Source organism: Cervus canadensis, chromosome 17 (genome assembly GCF_019320065.1).
Source record: "Cervus canadensis isolate Bull #8, Minnesota chromosome 17, ASM1932006v1, whole genome shotgun sequence".
NCBI classification, from domain to species: Eukaryota; Metazoa; Chordata; class Mammalia; order Artiodactyla; family Cervidae; genus Cervus; species Cervus canadensis.
Window position 1 is genome coordinate 26,833,871 of NC_057402.1, and position 13,528 is coordinate 26,847,398.

At 37.7% G+C, this 13,528-nt stretch overlaps 1 protein-coding gene across 1 annotated transcript; it reads left to right on the forward strand.

Moving 5' to 3' along the window:
* The first annotated feature begins 1,616 nt into the window (after positions 1-1,616).
* On the forward strand, positions 1,617-12,211 carry DTD2 (D-aminoacyl-tRNA deacylase 2). Its single transcript, XM_043489826.1, has 3 exons — positions 1,617-1,839; positions 6,071-6,140; positions 10,436-12,211. The coding sequence occupies exons 1-3, from the start codon at positions 1,729-1,731 to the stop codon at positions 10,759-10,761; spliced, it is 507 nt and encodes a 168-aa protein (XP_043345761.1). The 5' UTR covers positions 1,617-1,728; the 3' UTR covers positions 10,762-12,211.
* The last annotated feature ends 1,317 nt before the right edge of the window (positions 12,212-13,528 follow it).

Below are 13,528 nucleotides of genomic sequence, written 5' to 3' on the forward strand. Positions count from 1 at the left end.
CTTTGCTACATTATCAGCTCAGCACTCCAGTCAAAAACACTCTCGTCTGTTTTCAATTTCCCACATTGCAACTGACATAATTCCATTTTTCGTTACTTCGCATGCTTTATTTTTATTCACATTTCACTATTTTATTGCAGGTATAGCTTACTTTCTTAAATTCTCTGTGGAATGAGGTTAGAGGTTCCAAAAAAATAAATAAAATACAGAAAATAAATACTTTCTCTTTGGTGCCTACTCTCTACTGCCCTCTGCAGGTAGAAGGAAAGAATAAGATCAGCACCCAACATAAAGATTTAAAAGTAACGTGTTTTTTGAGAGGCTAACCATTACCCACTAGACTGTATCTAGTCACAGGAAGATTTCCCACTTTGCTGAAGTCCCTTCATTGTGTAAAAATTTCTGGGAACCATAGACTATTTTCAAGAGACTTCCCTATCTCCGACATCCATATACAAATGGACATGAAGTGCTCTCTCATTCAAGGTCAAGGTTAAGCACCTCTATGTCAAAATTCCTTCAAGCCCTGTAAAACTTGAGCCTGGGAGTGAAAGAGAATAGAGACATAAAAGTGCAGTCAACGCAATTTGTCTGTGCTTTGCAGACAAATGTCAACAAATGTATGAATCTCTGCAATGCAGCAATCAGAGATAATATGAGATTTTGCTGTTTTTACAAAAAGTGTAAGGAAGCCTGCCAGATAACCAGCAAACTGGCAGTTTCAATTCTGTGTAGAAAGGACCTTTGATTACGCACGGATTATTTTCTTCAATCACACTACTTTGTATGGATAGCAATACTGTCAGTGATGTCATCCTCTAAAACAACAGACAGAAATGTATAGGCATATTGTGCCAGCTGAGCCCAAATCAATGACCTGGGTAATGCAGCCAGGGTAACACTATTATTCCTCATCTAAATCCTCCAAGCCCACAGAAAAATAATGCTAATCTGATGCAGGTACACGGAATACGTTATGTGGGAAAGAAAATCAAGTACTTTAATTTTACATACAGTCTAACATGTACTTAGAGGAAACACCACAGAATATATAGTTTTTACAATTAGGAGCATGTTTAAAAATTTATTAACAATCACAGGCTTTCTTGGATAAGAATGTTTTTAGCGAGGATATTCTCTAAAAGACTGATGTTCAAATATGTATTCATATAGCCTACCAATACCTTTCCACAATCGCGAGAACAGAATGATTTATAGTATTCCTGATAAGAGGCGGCAGCGTTGCTTTACTGATTGGGGTAAGGAAATTTTTGAAAGATTTATTATACCTTTCAGTTTCACCTATGCTTGTTTTGTGATTCAATTGACTCATTCTATTTACCTATCTTCATAATGGGCATAATATGGAATTATGCAGATTTAATTTTTTTCAACGTTTGAAAACTTACGCGTTCTAAGATGAAAAATGTCTCTTAAAAAGGTATGCAGGGAAGAGAACCACTGGGTCCTTAAACTCTTTTAAAAGTATCCACTGAGCGTCTTCTACAGAGTTGTAGGTTGGGGTAGAAGATTGTATAGACAGCTTTGAAGCCCGCACATCCGGGTCACCGGAGAGCCAGGCAAAGGCCCCGCCCTCCTGGAGGCGGGGCCACGAGCGACCGGGATGTTTCTCCGTCTCGTCGCGCCCCGCCCCATCCTCCCTGAGCGCTGGGGGCGGCCTGTGCGGCGCGAGGCCGGAACCTGTGGGATATCCACGCAGCTAGAGCCATGGCTGACAGTGGCAGAACGCCTCAGGCCCGGGCCCTCCTGCAGCAGTGCCTGCACGCCCGGCTGCAAGTACGCCCGGCCGAGGGGGACGTCGAGGCCGAATGGGTGGAGGTAACGTTGGCCCCGCAGCTCCGGTTATCCTGTGGCGCGCAGGGGGCGGTTCTCACCGCGCTGTCCGGGAGATTCGTACCCCGCGCTCCCTCCGAGCCAGCCGCCTGGCGCCTGGCAGGTGCTATGGTCGGCGCTGGACTCCTGGCCCGTCCTCCCGACGCTGCCGCTAATGCCTGCCTGGCCTCGCCTTTCCCCTCAGTCTTGCATCACCGGCCCCGGCCCCTTCTCCCTCGGACTCCCAGAGGAGATTAAGAGGGACCCCGGGAATTTGAGCTTCCTCTCAAACGACCTACCTGAGCTCGGTGGACTTTAGGCCTAGTAGTCTCAGACCTCTTGCTTCAGAAGAGCTAAAAGCCTTGTCACTCCCGGCGCCTTGCTCGGGCTGCTGGTGACTTGGGGTGGTCTGGTTCGAGCTTCTAGGTTAGACTTGTTGCAAACGCTGAAGATCTGTTTTTGACTTGTACTCCAAATCCCGTCGAATTCCGTCTTTTGTTGGGTGCAGCTAGGTGTTAGCACAGAAATGAGATTGCCCCATGAAACTTCCTTTCTCAAGAAACTTTTAAAAATTTGACTTATTTCACACTAGGAACAAAGGTCACTACTTTAAAAGTTTAAAATTCCATATATATGGAATTTAGAAAGATGGTAACGATGACCCTAGATGCAAGACAGAGAAAGAGACACAGATGTATAGAACAGACTTTTGGACTCTCTGGGAGAAGGCGAGGGTGGGATGATCTGAGAGAACAGCATGGAAACATGTATATTATCAAGTGTGAAACAGATCGCCAGTCCAGGTTGGATGCATGAGACAAGTGCTCAGGGCTGGTGCACTGGGATGACCCAGAGGGATGGGATGGGGAGGGAGGTGGGAGGGGGGTTCAGGATGGGGAACACATGAAAATCCATACCTGATTGATGTCAATGTATGGCAAAAACCACTACAATATTGTAAAGTAATTACCCTCCAACTAATAAAGAAAATAAAAAAGAAAGAGAAAAAAAATAAAGTAATATACCTATCAAAAAAATAAAGTTGCATTGTTATCAAACACATTTCCTCCAAAGAATTTTAAACATTTACACCAAATGTCCTTCGACTTGAATATTTACCTTTTTTTTTTTTTAAATATTTGCCTTTTTAAGACAGCCTGCCCATATGCAAAATTCCATGCAAAAACAAATGTTCTTTGAGGCCCTGACTTATTTTTGGAGTAAGCTGAAATGAAGGGAGGTCTTCCCTGGTGGCTCAGTGGTAAAGAACTCGCCTGCCAATGCAGGAGACGTAAGATTTGCAAATTCGACCCCTGGGTGGAGAAGATCCCCTGGAGGAGGGCATGGCAACCCTCTCCAGTATTCTTGCCTGGAGAATGTCATGGACAGAGGAGCCTGATGGGCTGCCGTCCATGGCGTCTCACAAAGAGTCAGACACCACTGAAGTGACTTAGCAGGACCACTCGCAGAAGGGGAAAAAATTGTAATAGTAAGAAATAAAACTTTTGGAGGTACTAAGAAACTTTAATGGATCATTTCATTCACTCATCTGCTGAATTCCATCCCAAATTTAGCACTCTGTAACACAATCCTAGTTATTATTTTAAATACAACACATAGACCGTATGTGGATGATTATTCTTATATCACAATCTGTTACCCTCTGGTAATTTGGAAATACTGAATATTTATAAGCATAAATATTCCTGTATTTTTGCCCTCCCTTTTTCTTTCTCAAAAATTCATTTCTTGTTTCTTTTGTTATGGCCTTTTAAAAATTTATCTTCCTTACTTTGAAATTTTATTCTTTCTTTTTTGCCAACCTTTCCAAAGAGTTGCCTATTTTTATATTTGCTTCAAGGGATTATAAATCCCAAACTATTAATCATTTAGATTTCTTCTTGCTTCTTTATCTTTTTATATGCTTCATGTCACATCTCCTTATGCAAAATCAAATAGTTTATTGCAGCCTGCCAAACTATCAGTGTGTTTATAAACTTTAAAAGCTATTTTAAAGTTTTCTCTTCCACTTCCACACATGGTTAAATTTAGTATGGTTAAATTAAAGAGCTGAAAAAAAAAAATTAAAGAGTTGACAAGTAATTAGAGAGTAAATTCTTTCCTCTTTCTCAAGCATCCTCCATTCTGTTATTAAAAGTTATAATTTTTAAAAAGCTGCTTTTTTTTTAAATGTCACAAAGATTTGAAGGTTACTTTGCATATTCTTGGTTTCATTCATTTAGACCTTTGCTCTCTCAGTAATGTTTTTCTTCCTGGGAGGCATGAACTTTTTTAACCTACAGTGAGAATTATCCGTACTTCTCTATATATTTGAAATGCTCTGTTTATACCAAAAGAAGCTATGAGGAAAGTGATTCTGTCTTGAAGAGGGGAATTTGTAGGTCACAATTTAAGAGCTATTGTTGCGATAAACTAAAAGAAAATACCTTAATGAGGAGTGGTATATGGTGAGTGGTAAGAACAGGTGTTTATTCATGCAAGTAATTAGGTACTTAATTCTGATGTTGTTTAGTTATTAAGTCATGTCAGACTCTTGCAACCCCATGGACTGTAACCCACCAGGCCTCTCTGTCCAAGGGATTTTTCAGGCAAGAAGCCTGGAGTGGGTTGCCATTTCCTTCTCCAAGGAATCTTCCCAACCCAGGGATTGAACCGGAGCTTCTGAGCTTTCTCTACTCTGAGCTTCGTGGCATAACAGGTGCCCAAATATGAATGTGCTTGAAAAATTTCGCACTGTGCCAAAACAGTCCCAGGAGAGAGGGCTGTGACGGTGGTGCAGGTATCTGTATCATTCCACCTGCCACGTCCTCACTATGGGTGTGCACTGGAGGCACTTGCTTGTTCCAAGAACTTTTTTTTTTTTTGGTGGGAAGGATGAAGCTATTTTATTGAGGAGCTTTGGGAGAGGGTCAAAGGGCTAATAGAACAATGAGATCTGTCTTCCTTCTCCCCAGCTTCACCTTAGTCCTCTGAAAGACAGTCGCACTTGTAGAAGGTTACTTCCTATCCAGATAGATCAGGTGTGAGTGCAGAGCCGTGTTTATATTTATTTAGAAGACTATGTAGATAACACATAGAGCCTATAAGATAAAGTTGAACTTAAATGCACTCAACAGAGCCCCTGTCAAGTACAAAACAGTCTATGAAGTGCTTTGGGAGTTAAGATGTAAAATAAATTGTGTTTCAGTCCTTCAATTTCTTTTCACGTACTTAATAAGCAATTATATAGCTCTTACTATGAACCAGGCACTGTTCTAAGTACTCTACAGATATTAACTCCTTTAATCTTCATAATAGCTCTTGGACTCAAAAGGTTAATCTACAAAATAAAAAAATTAATGATTCACTTTGCAGCAAAATCAAAGTCATTTATCAAGTGTCTTCTTTCCATATAGTCTCTCTCCTAAAAGAGCTAAGAAAGAAATGTCCAAGTCATTACATAAAATAAGCTTACATTCCTGATAACAGACAACCTCTTGATGTAGAACTTAATATGAATGTGATTTCTGAGGTTTAATCACTGTGTGTATTTAAAGAATTAACAAAAGTAACAAAAAAATAATAGGAAATTTCTTGGAGTTTATTGCAATAGAATCAGACCCTTATTTTTATTATCTACAAGTAAATGGATTAGTAAGAATGAAGAATGATGATGTCAAAAGACACAATGTTGTTTAGACATCAGTCATATCTGATATTATGTGAATTCATTTGATGTTGAATGAATAAGCCTCTGTGAAACTGAATGTTTGTAAATCTGTCAGCTTTACTTGAGGAGGGGAAGTCTAGTTCATAATCCTAATGATTTTGATTAAAAGTTTAAAGGTATAACTTGGGGTCTTCACTGCTGTTGGCTGTTTGGTTTTTTTTTTTTAGGTGCCATCAATTTATTTTTTAAAAGTTTGTTGAGCTCACCAGATTTATCTGGATTTAAAAAGCACCCAGGGATCTTACTTCTAGGAATTTACCTTATGAAAATACTTACCTTGACTGTATTTTTAACTTGATTTTTGAAAGAAGTGATAACTGAGGTGATTGAATATAAAAAAAATACTTTATTTTCTCACATATTTAAGCAATCAAGTCTCTTGTAAAAAGTTATTTCTCTTCTTCTGCGTTTAACCTCTTAACCTATAACAGTTGTAAAATTTTATTCATTTTCCTCTGTATCTCTCTATAGAAGTTTCTGATCTGAGTTTATTGTGGTTTCTCGTAGGTTCAAAGAGGATTAGTGATCTACGTGTGCTTTTTCAAGGGAGCTGATAAAGAACTTCTTCCCAAAATGGGTATGTGTTTAGTATCATTTGTTTTATAAGAGTGAGAGTAAATACCAATAGATGAACCAGCAGGGGCAAAGAGTACAATCTTATATTATACAGGTGTGTAAGTTATAAATGACTTAACTCTGTGTACTGTGGTTCACTTTATTTATGTTCCGGTTCCAAAGCTTAATGTAAGCAAGTGTGGTGGAATTCTTTTAAAATATCTGCTGCTTTTTGGATGGCTGATGGACTGGTTTAGAAGAGTGTACAAAAACACAGAGACAACACAGCGAGATTTAGCCAAGAATACAGAAACTTGTGGAAGCAGGGTGGCCACACAGAGAGAGACAGATGCTGCATTTCTTAATATAGTTTCCTGATCTCTTAGAGGCCCTAACAGGGGCATGTAGGTGGCACTGTGTGTGCAAGATGTGGTTCAAATCTGTGTAGATCAGGCTTATATCATTATTATGGAAGAATTTACATTCTGTAAATTCTTTGTAGGAAATGCACATAAATATTCTTGAATCAAGTTTGGTGTCATCATAGTCACACCTCCTCTAGGGGCAGAGAAAACAGAGTCAGTGTTCAGGCATCTCTGCAGGCGTAATTTCCCTGCCTCCATCTTCCCAGTGTTCTGAATAGTCTATACCATTGCACATTCTTTTGATAATTACATAGGTTCAGATATACCAAATCAAACCATATGCTATCTCAAGACAGTACTTGATAGAATAATTTTGTCCCAAAAAAAGCCTGAAATAGTGGAACTGTCCCTAAAGTTGGGGACAGGTTATCTTTCTCTTCATTAGTAAAGGCAATACCCATTAGTTGGATTAATAAGAAAGGTAGCTCAGATGAATCTGCCTGCAATGAAGGAAACTCAGGTTCAGTCCCTGGAGCAGGAAGATGCCCTGGAGAAAGCAATGGCTACCCACTTCAGTATTCTTGCCTGAAAATCCCAAGAACAGAGGAGCCTGGCGCAATGCAGGCCACGGGATCACAAGGAGTTGGACATGGCTAAGTGACTAACACATACACATAAACTGTACAGATGGGTAATTGAAGCAGGAAGAAGTTAATTAACCTAGAAGAGCTTTGAACAGTGGAACTCAAGCGTTAATAGCCCAATGAAGAATGACTTGAACAAAGGGCTAAAGCTTCTAAAGGAGAATTTATGCTGAGACATCAAACATGTTTGACAACTTTGTCAGAAGTTGCAAACTAGACTTGAGAAGGGCCTGTGACAGGTAAGGATGGAAAGCCAGTAACTGTAATAGTTTGAAATTTGAATCTGGAGGATAATAGGGAGCTTTAAAGTGTTTAAAGAGAAAATAAAATGAGGTCTATTGTTAAAGAGGATGATTGCAGGGATTTAATGCTTGGATATTGGGCATTCTGTCTGTTTCTGCTTTGAATTAAGGTCTTCTTGACCATAAAAAGTATATAGTAGAAATCTTCAAAAACAGGAAGGGCATTTTTTTCATGACTTAATGTTGACTTTCTAAAGTTGTTTTTATATATTCTTAAATGGATCATAATTATAATAAGGCAAAATGAACCAGCCAAACCCAAACCACATTTTGTTATGTAGTAATTAAATCCTGTGTACATTCGTGTATGTCTTTCTGAGTTTACTTTGAATACGTGCGTGAGATTGTGGTCAGTTAAAAGTCCGCCTTAACTCTTCTAGTGGACAGTCTGTAACACAAAGCTTTTATATATCATGATTCTCAGTAAAGAACTGTGACTCTTAAGAATCACATTCTACTGGTGTGAGTTATAAGCAAAACAAGTCCATCTATTATTGATAGAAGTAGCTTATACTTCCCTCTATTCTAGGAGGCAAAGTAAGCCAGTGTGATGGGATTCTCTTAAACAGACCACCTCATACTTATCATATGGATTCAGATCTTTCCAATCAAATCATGTACCTCTTGGGAACATAACAACCAATTACAGCCATAAAGTCTGAAATAGCATGACTAATGTAGAAATGTGCATCATCTTCCTCAATTCATCTTCAGTATAATTGGACAGAGATTCAGGGGCCCTGTCAAAGCTTTGCTTCCCATATTCATCATTAGATGATACTTGAGTTTCCGAAAAGTGAAAGCAAAGTGAAAGTGAAAGCCATTCAGTTGTGTCTGACTCTTTGCGACACCATGCACTGTACTGTCCATGGAATTCTCTAGAGTGGGTAGCCTTTCCCTCCTCCAGGGGATCTTCCTAACGGAGGGATTGAACCTAGGTCTCCCGCATTGCAGGCACATTCTTTACCAGCTGAGCCCCAAGGGAAGCCCCAAGATGCCATTAATTCATCATCTCATTTTAATTCCAGTTACTGACATTTGTATTTGTGTTTACTTTTACATGCTGATATTGGTGGCTCAGTGGTAAAGAATCTGCCTGCAATGCAGGAGATACAGGTTCAGTCCCTGGATTGGGAAGATCCCGTGGCATGGCAACCAGCTCCAGTATTCTTGCATGGAGAATCCATGCTCAGAGAAGCCTGGTGGGCTACAGTCCCTGGGGTCCGAAAAGAGTCAGACATTGACTTAGTAACTAAACAACAGTAACAACTGATATTTGTGTTATCAATCATCAGTGCATGCATACTTACTCATGTCTGACTCTTTTCAACTCTGGACAGACTCCTCTGTCTGTGGGATTCTCCAGGCAAGAATACTGGAGTAGGTTGCCATTTCCTTCTCCACGGGAATCTTCCTGACTGGGGAATTGAACCCCCATCTCCTGTGTCTCCTGCATTGAAGGCAGATTCTTTACTGCTTGAGCCATAGGGGAAGCCCATGTTTGTATGCCAACAGCACTAATTGAATTCTCAGAGCCAGTAGAGGGAGGTGTATGGAAGTATAATAAATTATATTTACCTTTCTGGCCTGTTATTTCAAAACTGCCTTCTTAGTCTGTCACTGGCCTGAGGCCTGGATAGCTGGGTAGTGATTTCTGTGGAATGAAATGCTCTGGAGAATTAGAGTTTCCTTAAAAGCAATCAATAAGGACCGCTGGCTATATAGCAAAGTCCTATTTATAATAGAGAAAATTAGAAGTATTTTAAAATAGGTATTAGTTAAATGAAAATTGATAGTGCTTAATGCATAGCTTAGCATGCAAGGGTGTTCACCTTGGCAGGTTTTCACCAGGTTAATTCCTTGATTTGTAGAGTAAAAGCCTTATTGAATCCTTGCTGATATTTGCTACAGGCTTTCTAAAATTGAAACCATTGATACCCCACCAGAAACCATAGCTTTTCAAGCCTGATTATTCACAAAGGAATGTGAGGTTTCAGTAATTCTTTTACCATTTGTGCCCTCTCAGGACTATTCTTTATAAGCAGAAGTTATTTATACCCTTTGTAGAGGTAGAAAGACCCTGAGTGTTTATATTAGGCATATCTTTTGCTTATTGTTTTGAAAACTGGCCAGTATTGAAATATAAAAGTTATCTAAGTTTACATTTTTTTTAGCTCACATAAATATTTATGGTTATTTTGACACTTCTTACTAGCTGTGAGTGTACTTTGGTAAATGGCTTAAAAGTAATAATCCCATATTTTCCTGTATGTATGTGAAGATAATGCCAGTAACTCTATGCCTTTGGGTTTACTTTTCCAGTTGACAATGAATTTCTTTTCTTTTATTTTTTTGACAATGAATTTCTGATAATTATACCTTTCACCTTGATCCTTCTCCACTGGTGATGTTTGTATTGATGAAATGATTAGTCTATGTTAATAATGCCTTTGAGGTTATAAAACTCCAAAATCAGCTAGTTTGTAACAGAATTGAACCTGGAATCTTTGTTTCAGCTTAGAACTCTAGGCAACTAAGTTTAAAATAATAAATGCACTAAGGTTTTTATTTAATATTCTTTGTTATAAAGCATAATATGTGTGTGGAGGATCTGTCATGGTCTTTTCCAGTAGGATTTGCTTTAAGATTAAAAAAAGGAACAAAAAGGTAAAATCTTCTCATATATCCCTCAGGGAAGCAATATTTTTAAGTTCTGGTATATGCTTAATTCTGTAGTCTTTCCTGGATGATTTTATTGCAGGAAGATCCTAACTGCCAAGTCACATTTAAAACATTATGCCATTTTCTGCTTGAAATCTTCCTTGTTTTTCATGCTTAGATCATTTAGCTTACTGAAGCCATTTTTGAAATCTAAATAGAGACTTTGGGTTAAAAGCATGAGCTGACAAACTGGATTTTCAACATGAAATTTGCTGAGTAGAAAACTGTTTTCTTTTTCATGCTTGTTTTTTACTTTAAAATGTTTTCCCTTTCTTCCTCACCCAGTTAATACACTGTTAAATGTGAAATTAAGTGAAACAGAAAATGGCAAGCACGTCTCTATATTGGATCTACCTGGCAACATTCTTATCATCCCTCAAGCCACCCTTGGGGGTAGAGTAAAAGGAAGAAGCATGCAGTATCACTGTAACTCTGGAAAAGAAGAGGGATTAGAACTTTATTCCCAATTTGTGAATCTCTGTAAAAAAGAATTAGCTGCTAATAGCAAGTGTGCTGAAGCTGGGGTTGTCGTGAAACACGGTACTTACGGTAATAGGCAGGTGTTAAAACTCGACACCAATGGACCGTACACACACCTAATTGAGTTTTGAACGTTTTGACAGCCATAATTAGATTCCAAAGCCCCTTCTTCTTGAGTACACTAATCTGCAGCATTTTTAGATAAGAAAATCCTGGGTTCCATCCACAACTCTGCAGCCTCCTAATTGGATGACCTTGCCAGTCACCTAAACTGTGGATCTCAGTCATCTTCCATCCCACTTTCCCCTACACTGACACTCAGAAATTTGAAAAATCCTTCTCTTCACTTTATGGTCATTGGTAAGAACATGGAAATGTTCCTAGAGAGTTGTATTTAAGCTTTTTGCAGTGAAGCATTTTGTATGATCAAGAAAAATATATTTCTTATGCCCTCAAATATATGTGGTATGTAATAAAAATCACTATTTGTGTTAAAGCTAGGTAAAACCCAGTACAAATTATAATTCTGTCAAATTTGTTTTAATATTTCAGATTTCCATATTTTGAATAAACGAATATGCAGTTTACTATTCTTCTATCTATGAAAATGCAGAAGTGTTATTGTACATTTTAATATTACTTTCCAAGAATATCCAAGTGCTTTTAAGTTATTTTAAGAATCTTTAGTTGATATAGGAACAGGGGATGGGGGACTAAAAGTTGTTTTTGTTTGTTTAATATTCTTGGTTAATATTCTGTTTCTCAGTTTTTTAACAAAACAGTGTGTGTCATATTGTTTGTCTTTGGTTTTTAAAAGTTACTGTTTAATTAAATTAGTGTTCATAAATTTTTTAGGAAGTTCTTTTCTTGTTGATTTAGATTGCTATATAACAGGAATAAAAAGGGAAGCTTTCTACTGGAATTACTTGATAACAAGTTGATTTGTTTATTTCCGTTTTATTGACTTAGTGATTTGGACCCAGTGTCATTTTTTCTTTTAGTGTATTTCTGTGTCCTTCCCCCTCAAAATGCATATGTTGAAGTCTCCCAAGTGATGGTATTTGCAGATGGGGCCTTTGGAAGGTTATCAGGGTTAACACATCATGAGAATGGATGCCCTCATGATGGGATTAGTGTCCTCATAAGAAGAAACACCAGAGAATTTACTCACCCTTTCTCTTCCGGCCATGTGAAGATGAAGTGAGAAGGAGGCCTTTTACAAACGAGGAAGAGAACCTTTACCAGAAACTGACCATGCTGGTGCCCCGATCTTGAACTTCTAGCCTGCAGAGCTATAAGAAAATAAATTTCTGTTGTTTAAGCCACCGTAAGTGTATGGTATTTTGTTCTAACAGCCCAAGCTAAGACAGTGATATAAATAGCCAGTAAGGTAGGCTTTTCAAAGCCAAGAGAGGAAGATCTGTAAGAAGCTGAAAGAACAAATGAATCAATAAAAGGTATTATTCATTTTTTGCAAACTCCTTTGACTTGAATCAGATATTTTAAAGACAGAAAATGAAATAGAGTTTCTAATTATCAAAAGATGAAAAATTGAGTTGAGTAAATATCTTAAGTAGCTGTTGAAAATTCTTTGTGTCTTATACAATTTCTTTAGGATTGGGTTCCTTAGATTCTTAAAGTGTCTTAAGAAAAAAGTCCTATTTTCTCTGTACCCTTCCTGTACTATTCTATTTTGGAACTTGAGGATCAATAATTGGCTTGGTAGTGAGCTCGTTGTCCTGAACTTTTGCTTTATTGATTCACAATACACTTATTGAAATGTAATAAACTACTCATAAACTTGCAAACTCCAATTTTCTCAGAGTTTCTCCAAAGAAGTGTATGTCTTTCAAAAAGATTATGTGTTACTTATTTTAAATCATTTTGATGTGTGTGGGTGAAATGCTGACTCACAGCCCTAGATTGCTATTTTATAGTTCAGGCAATTCTCCTTTAAAAAAAATTTGCTTGAGGTACTTGTGGAGAATAGCAATTTCAACTACATGAAAGGTTATTAAGCAGAAGATGACACCCAAGTTTGTTTCATTTCCCAGGAGGCTAGAACAAGAGGGAAAAAGCAAGAGAAATAGTAGATTTGAAAATAACTGTACTATGTCTTTCTATAGCTCTCCTGGCCCAAGATGCTCCAAGAACCTTCAACAGATACCTAGTTTTATCTTCACAATATATAATGAGGACAGTGCTCTGGAAAGTAAGAAAATGCTGGAATAACTTTCCCAAGATCATACATTAGGGAGCAATAATTTCCATCTCCCTGACTTTTCTTGTAGTGAGAGTTAAAATTGATCTTTATAAAGGTTTAGCATCTCCCAGTGTGGATCACTTGAGAAAGAACAGCCAATAAATTGTTTTACTTACTGAATAAGGTGGCTGGAGGGTTACACCTAATTTAGGTGTCTTGTGTCTCTTTTTCGAAGATTCTAGAATGTTTAGAGTATCTTTTCTTTTAACTAAGCTATATAGTTATTTACAGTGTGTGTTAGTTTCAAGTATACAGCAAAGTGATTCAGTCTGTATATGTATATGTGTATTTTTTTTCAGATTCTTTTCCCTTTATAAGTTTATTATAAAATATTGAGTATAGTGCCCTGTGCTATGCAGTAGGACCTTGTTTTTTGTCTATTATATATATATAATAGTATATATCTATTAATTCCAAACTCCTAATTTGTCCTTCCTTCCCCTTTCCCTTTTGGTAACCATAAGTTTGTTGTCTGTGTCTCAGTCTGTTAATATTTTGTGAATAAGTTCATTTGTGTCATTTTTAAGATAACATATGTAAGTGATATCATATGATATTTATCTTTGCCTGAATTACTTCACGTAGAATATCATTTCTAAATACTATTTTATCTGTCCATTTTGAAAACTTCACAT

Bases quoted from the DNA above. Each gene is read 5' to 3' on its own strand.
- DTD2 (XM_043489826.1), top strand. From the start codon at position 1,729: ATGGCTGACAGTGGCAGAACGCCTCAGGCCCGGGCCCTCCTGCAGCAG. The intron at 1,840-6,070 runs GTAACGTTGGCC...GGTTTCTCGTAG, and splicing joins TCGAGGCCGAATGGGTGGAG to GTTCAAAGAGGATTAGTGAT. The intron at 6,141-10,435 runs GTATGTGTTTAG...TTCCTCACCCAG, and splicing joins AGAACTTCTTCCCAAAATGG to TTAATACACTGTTAAATGTG.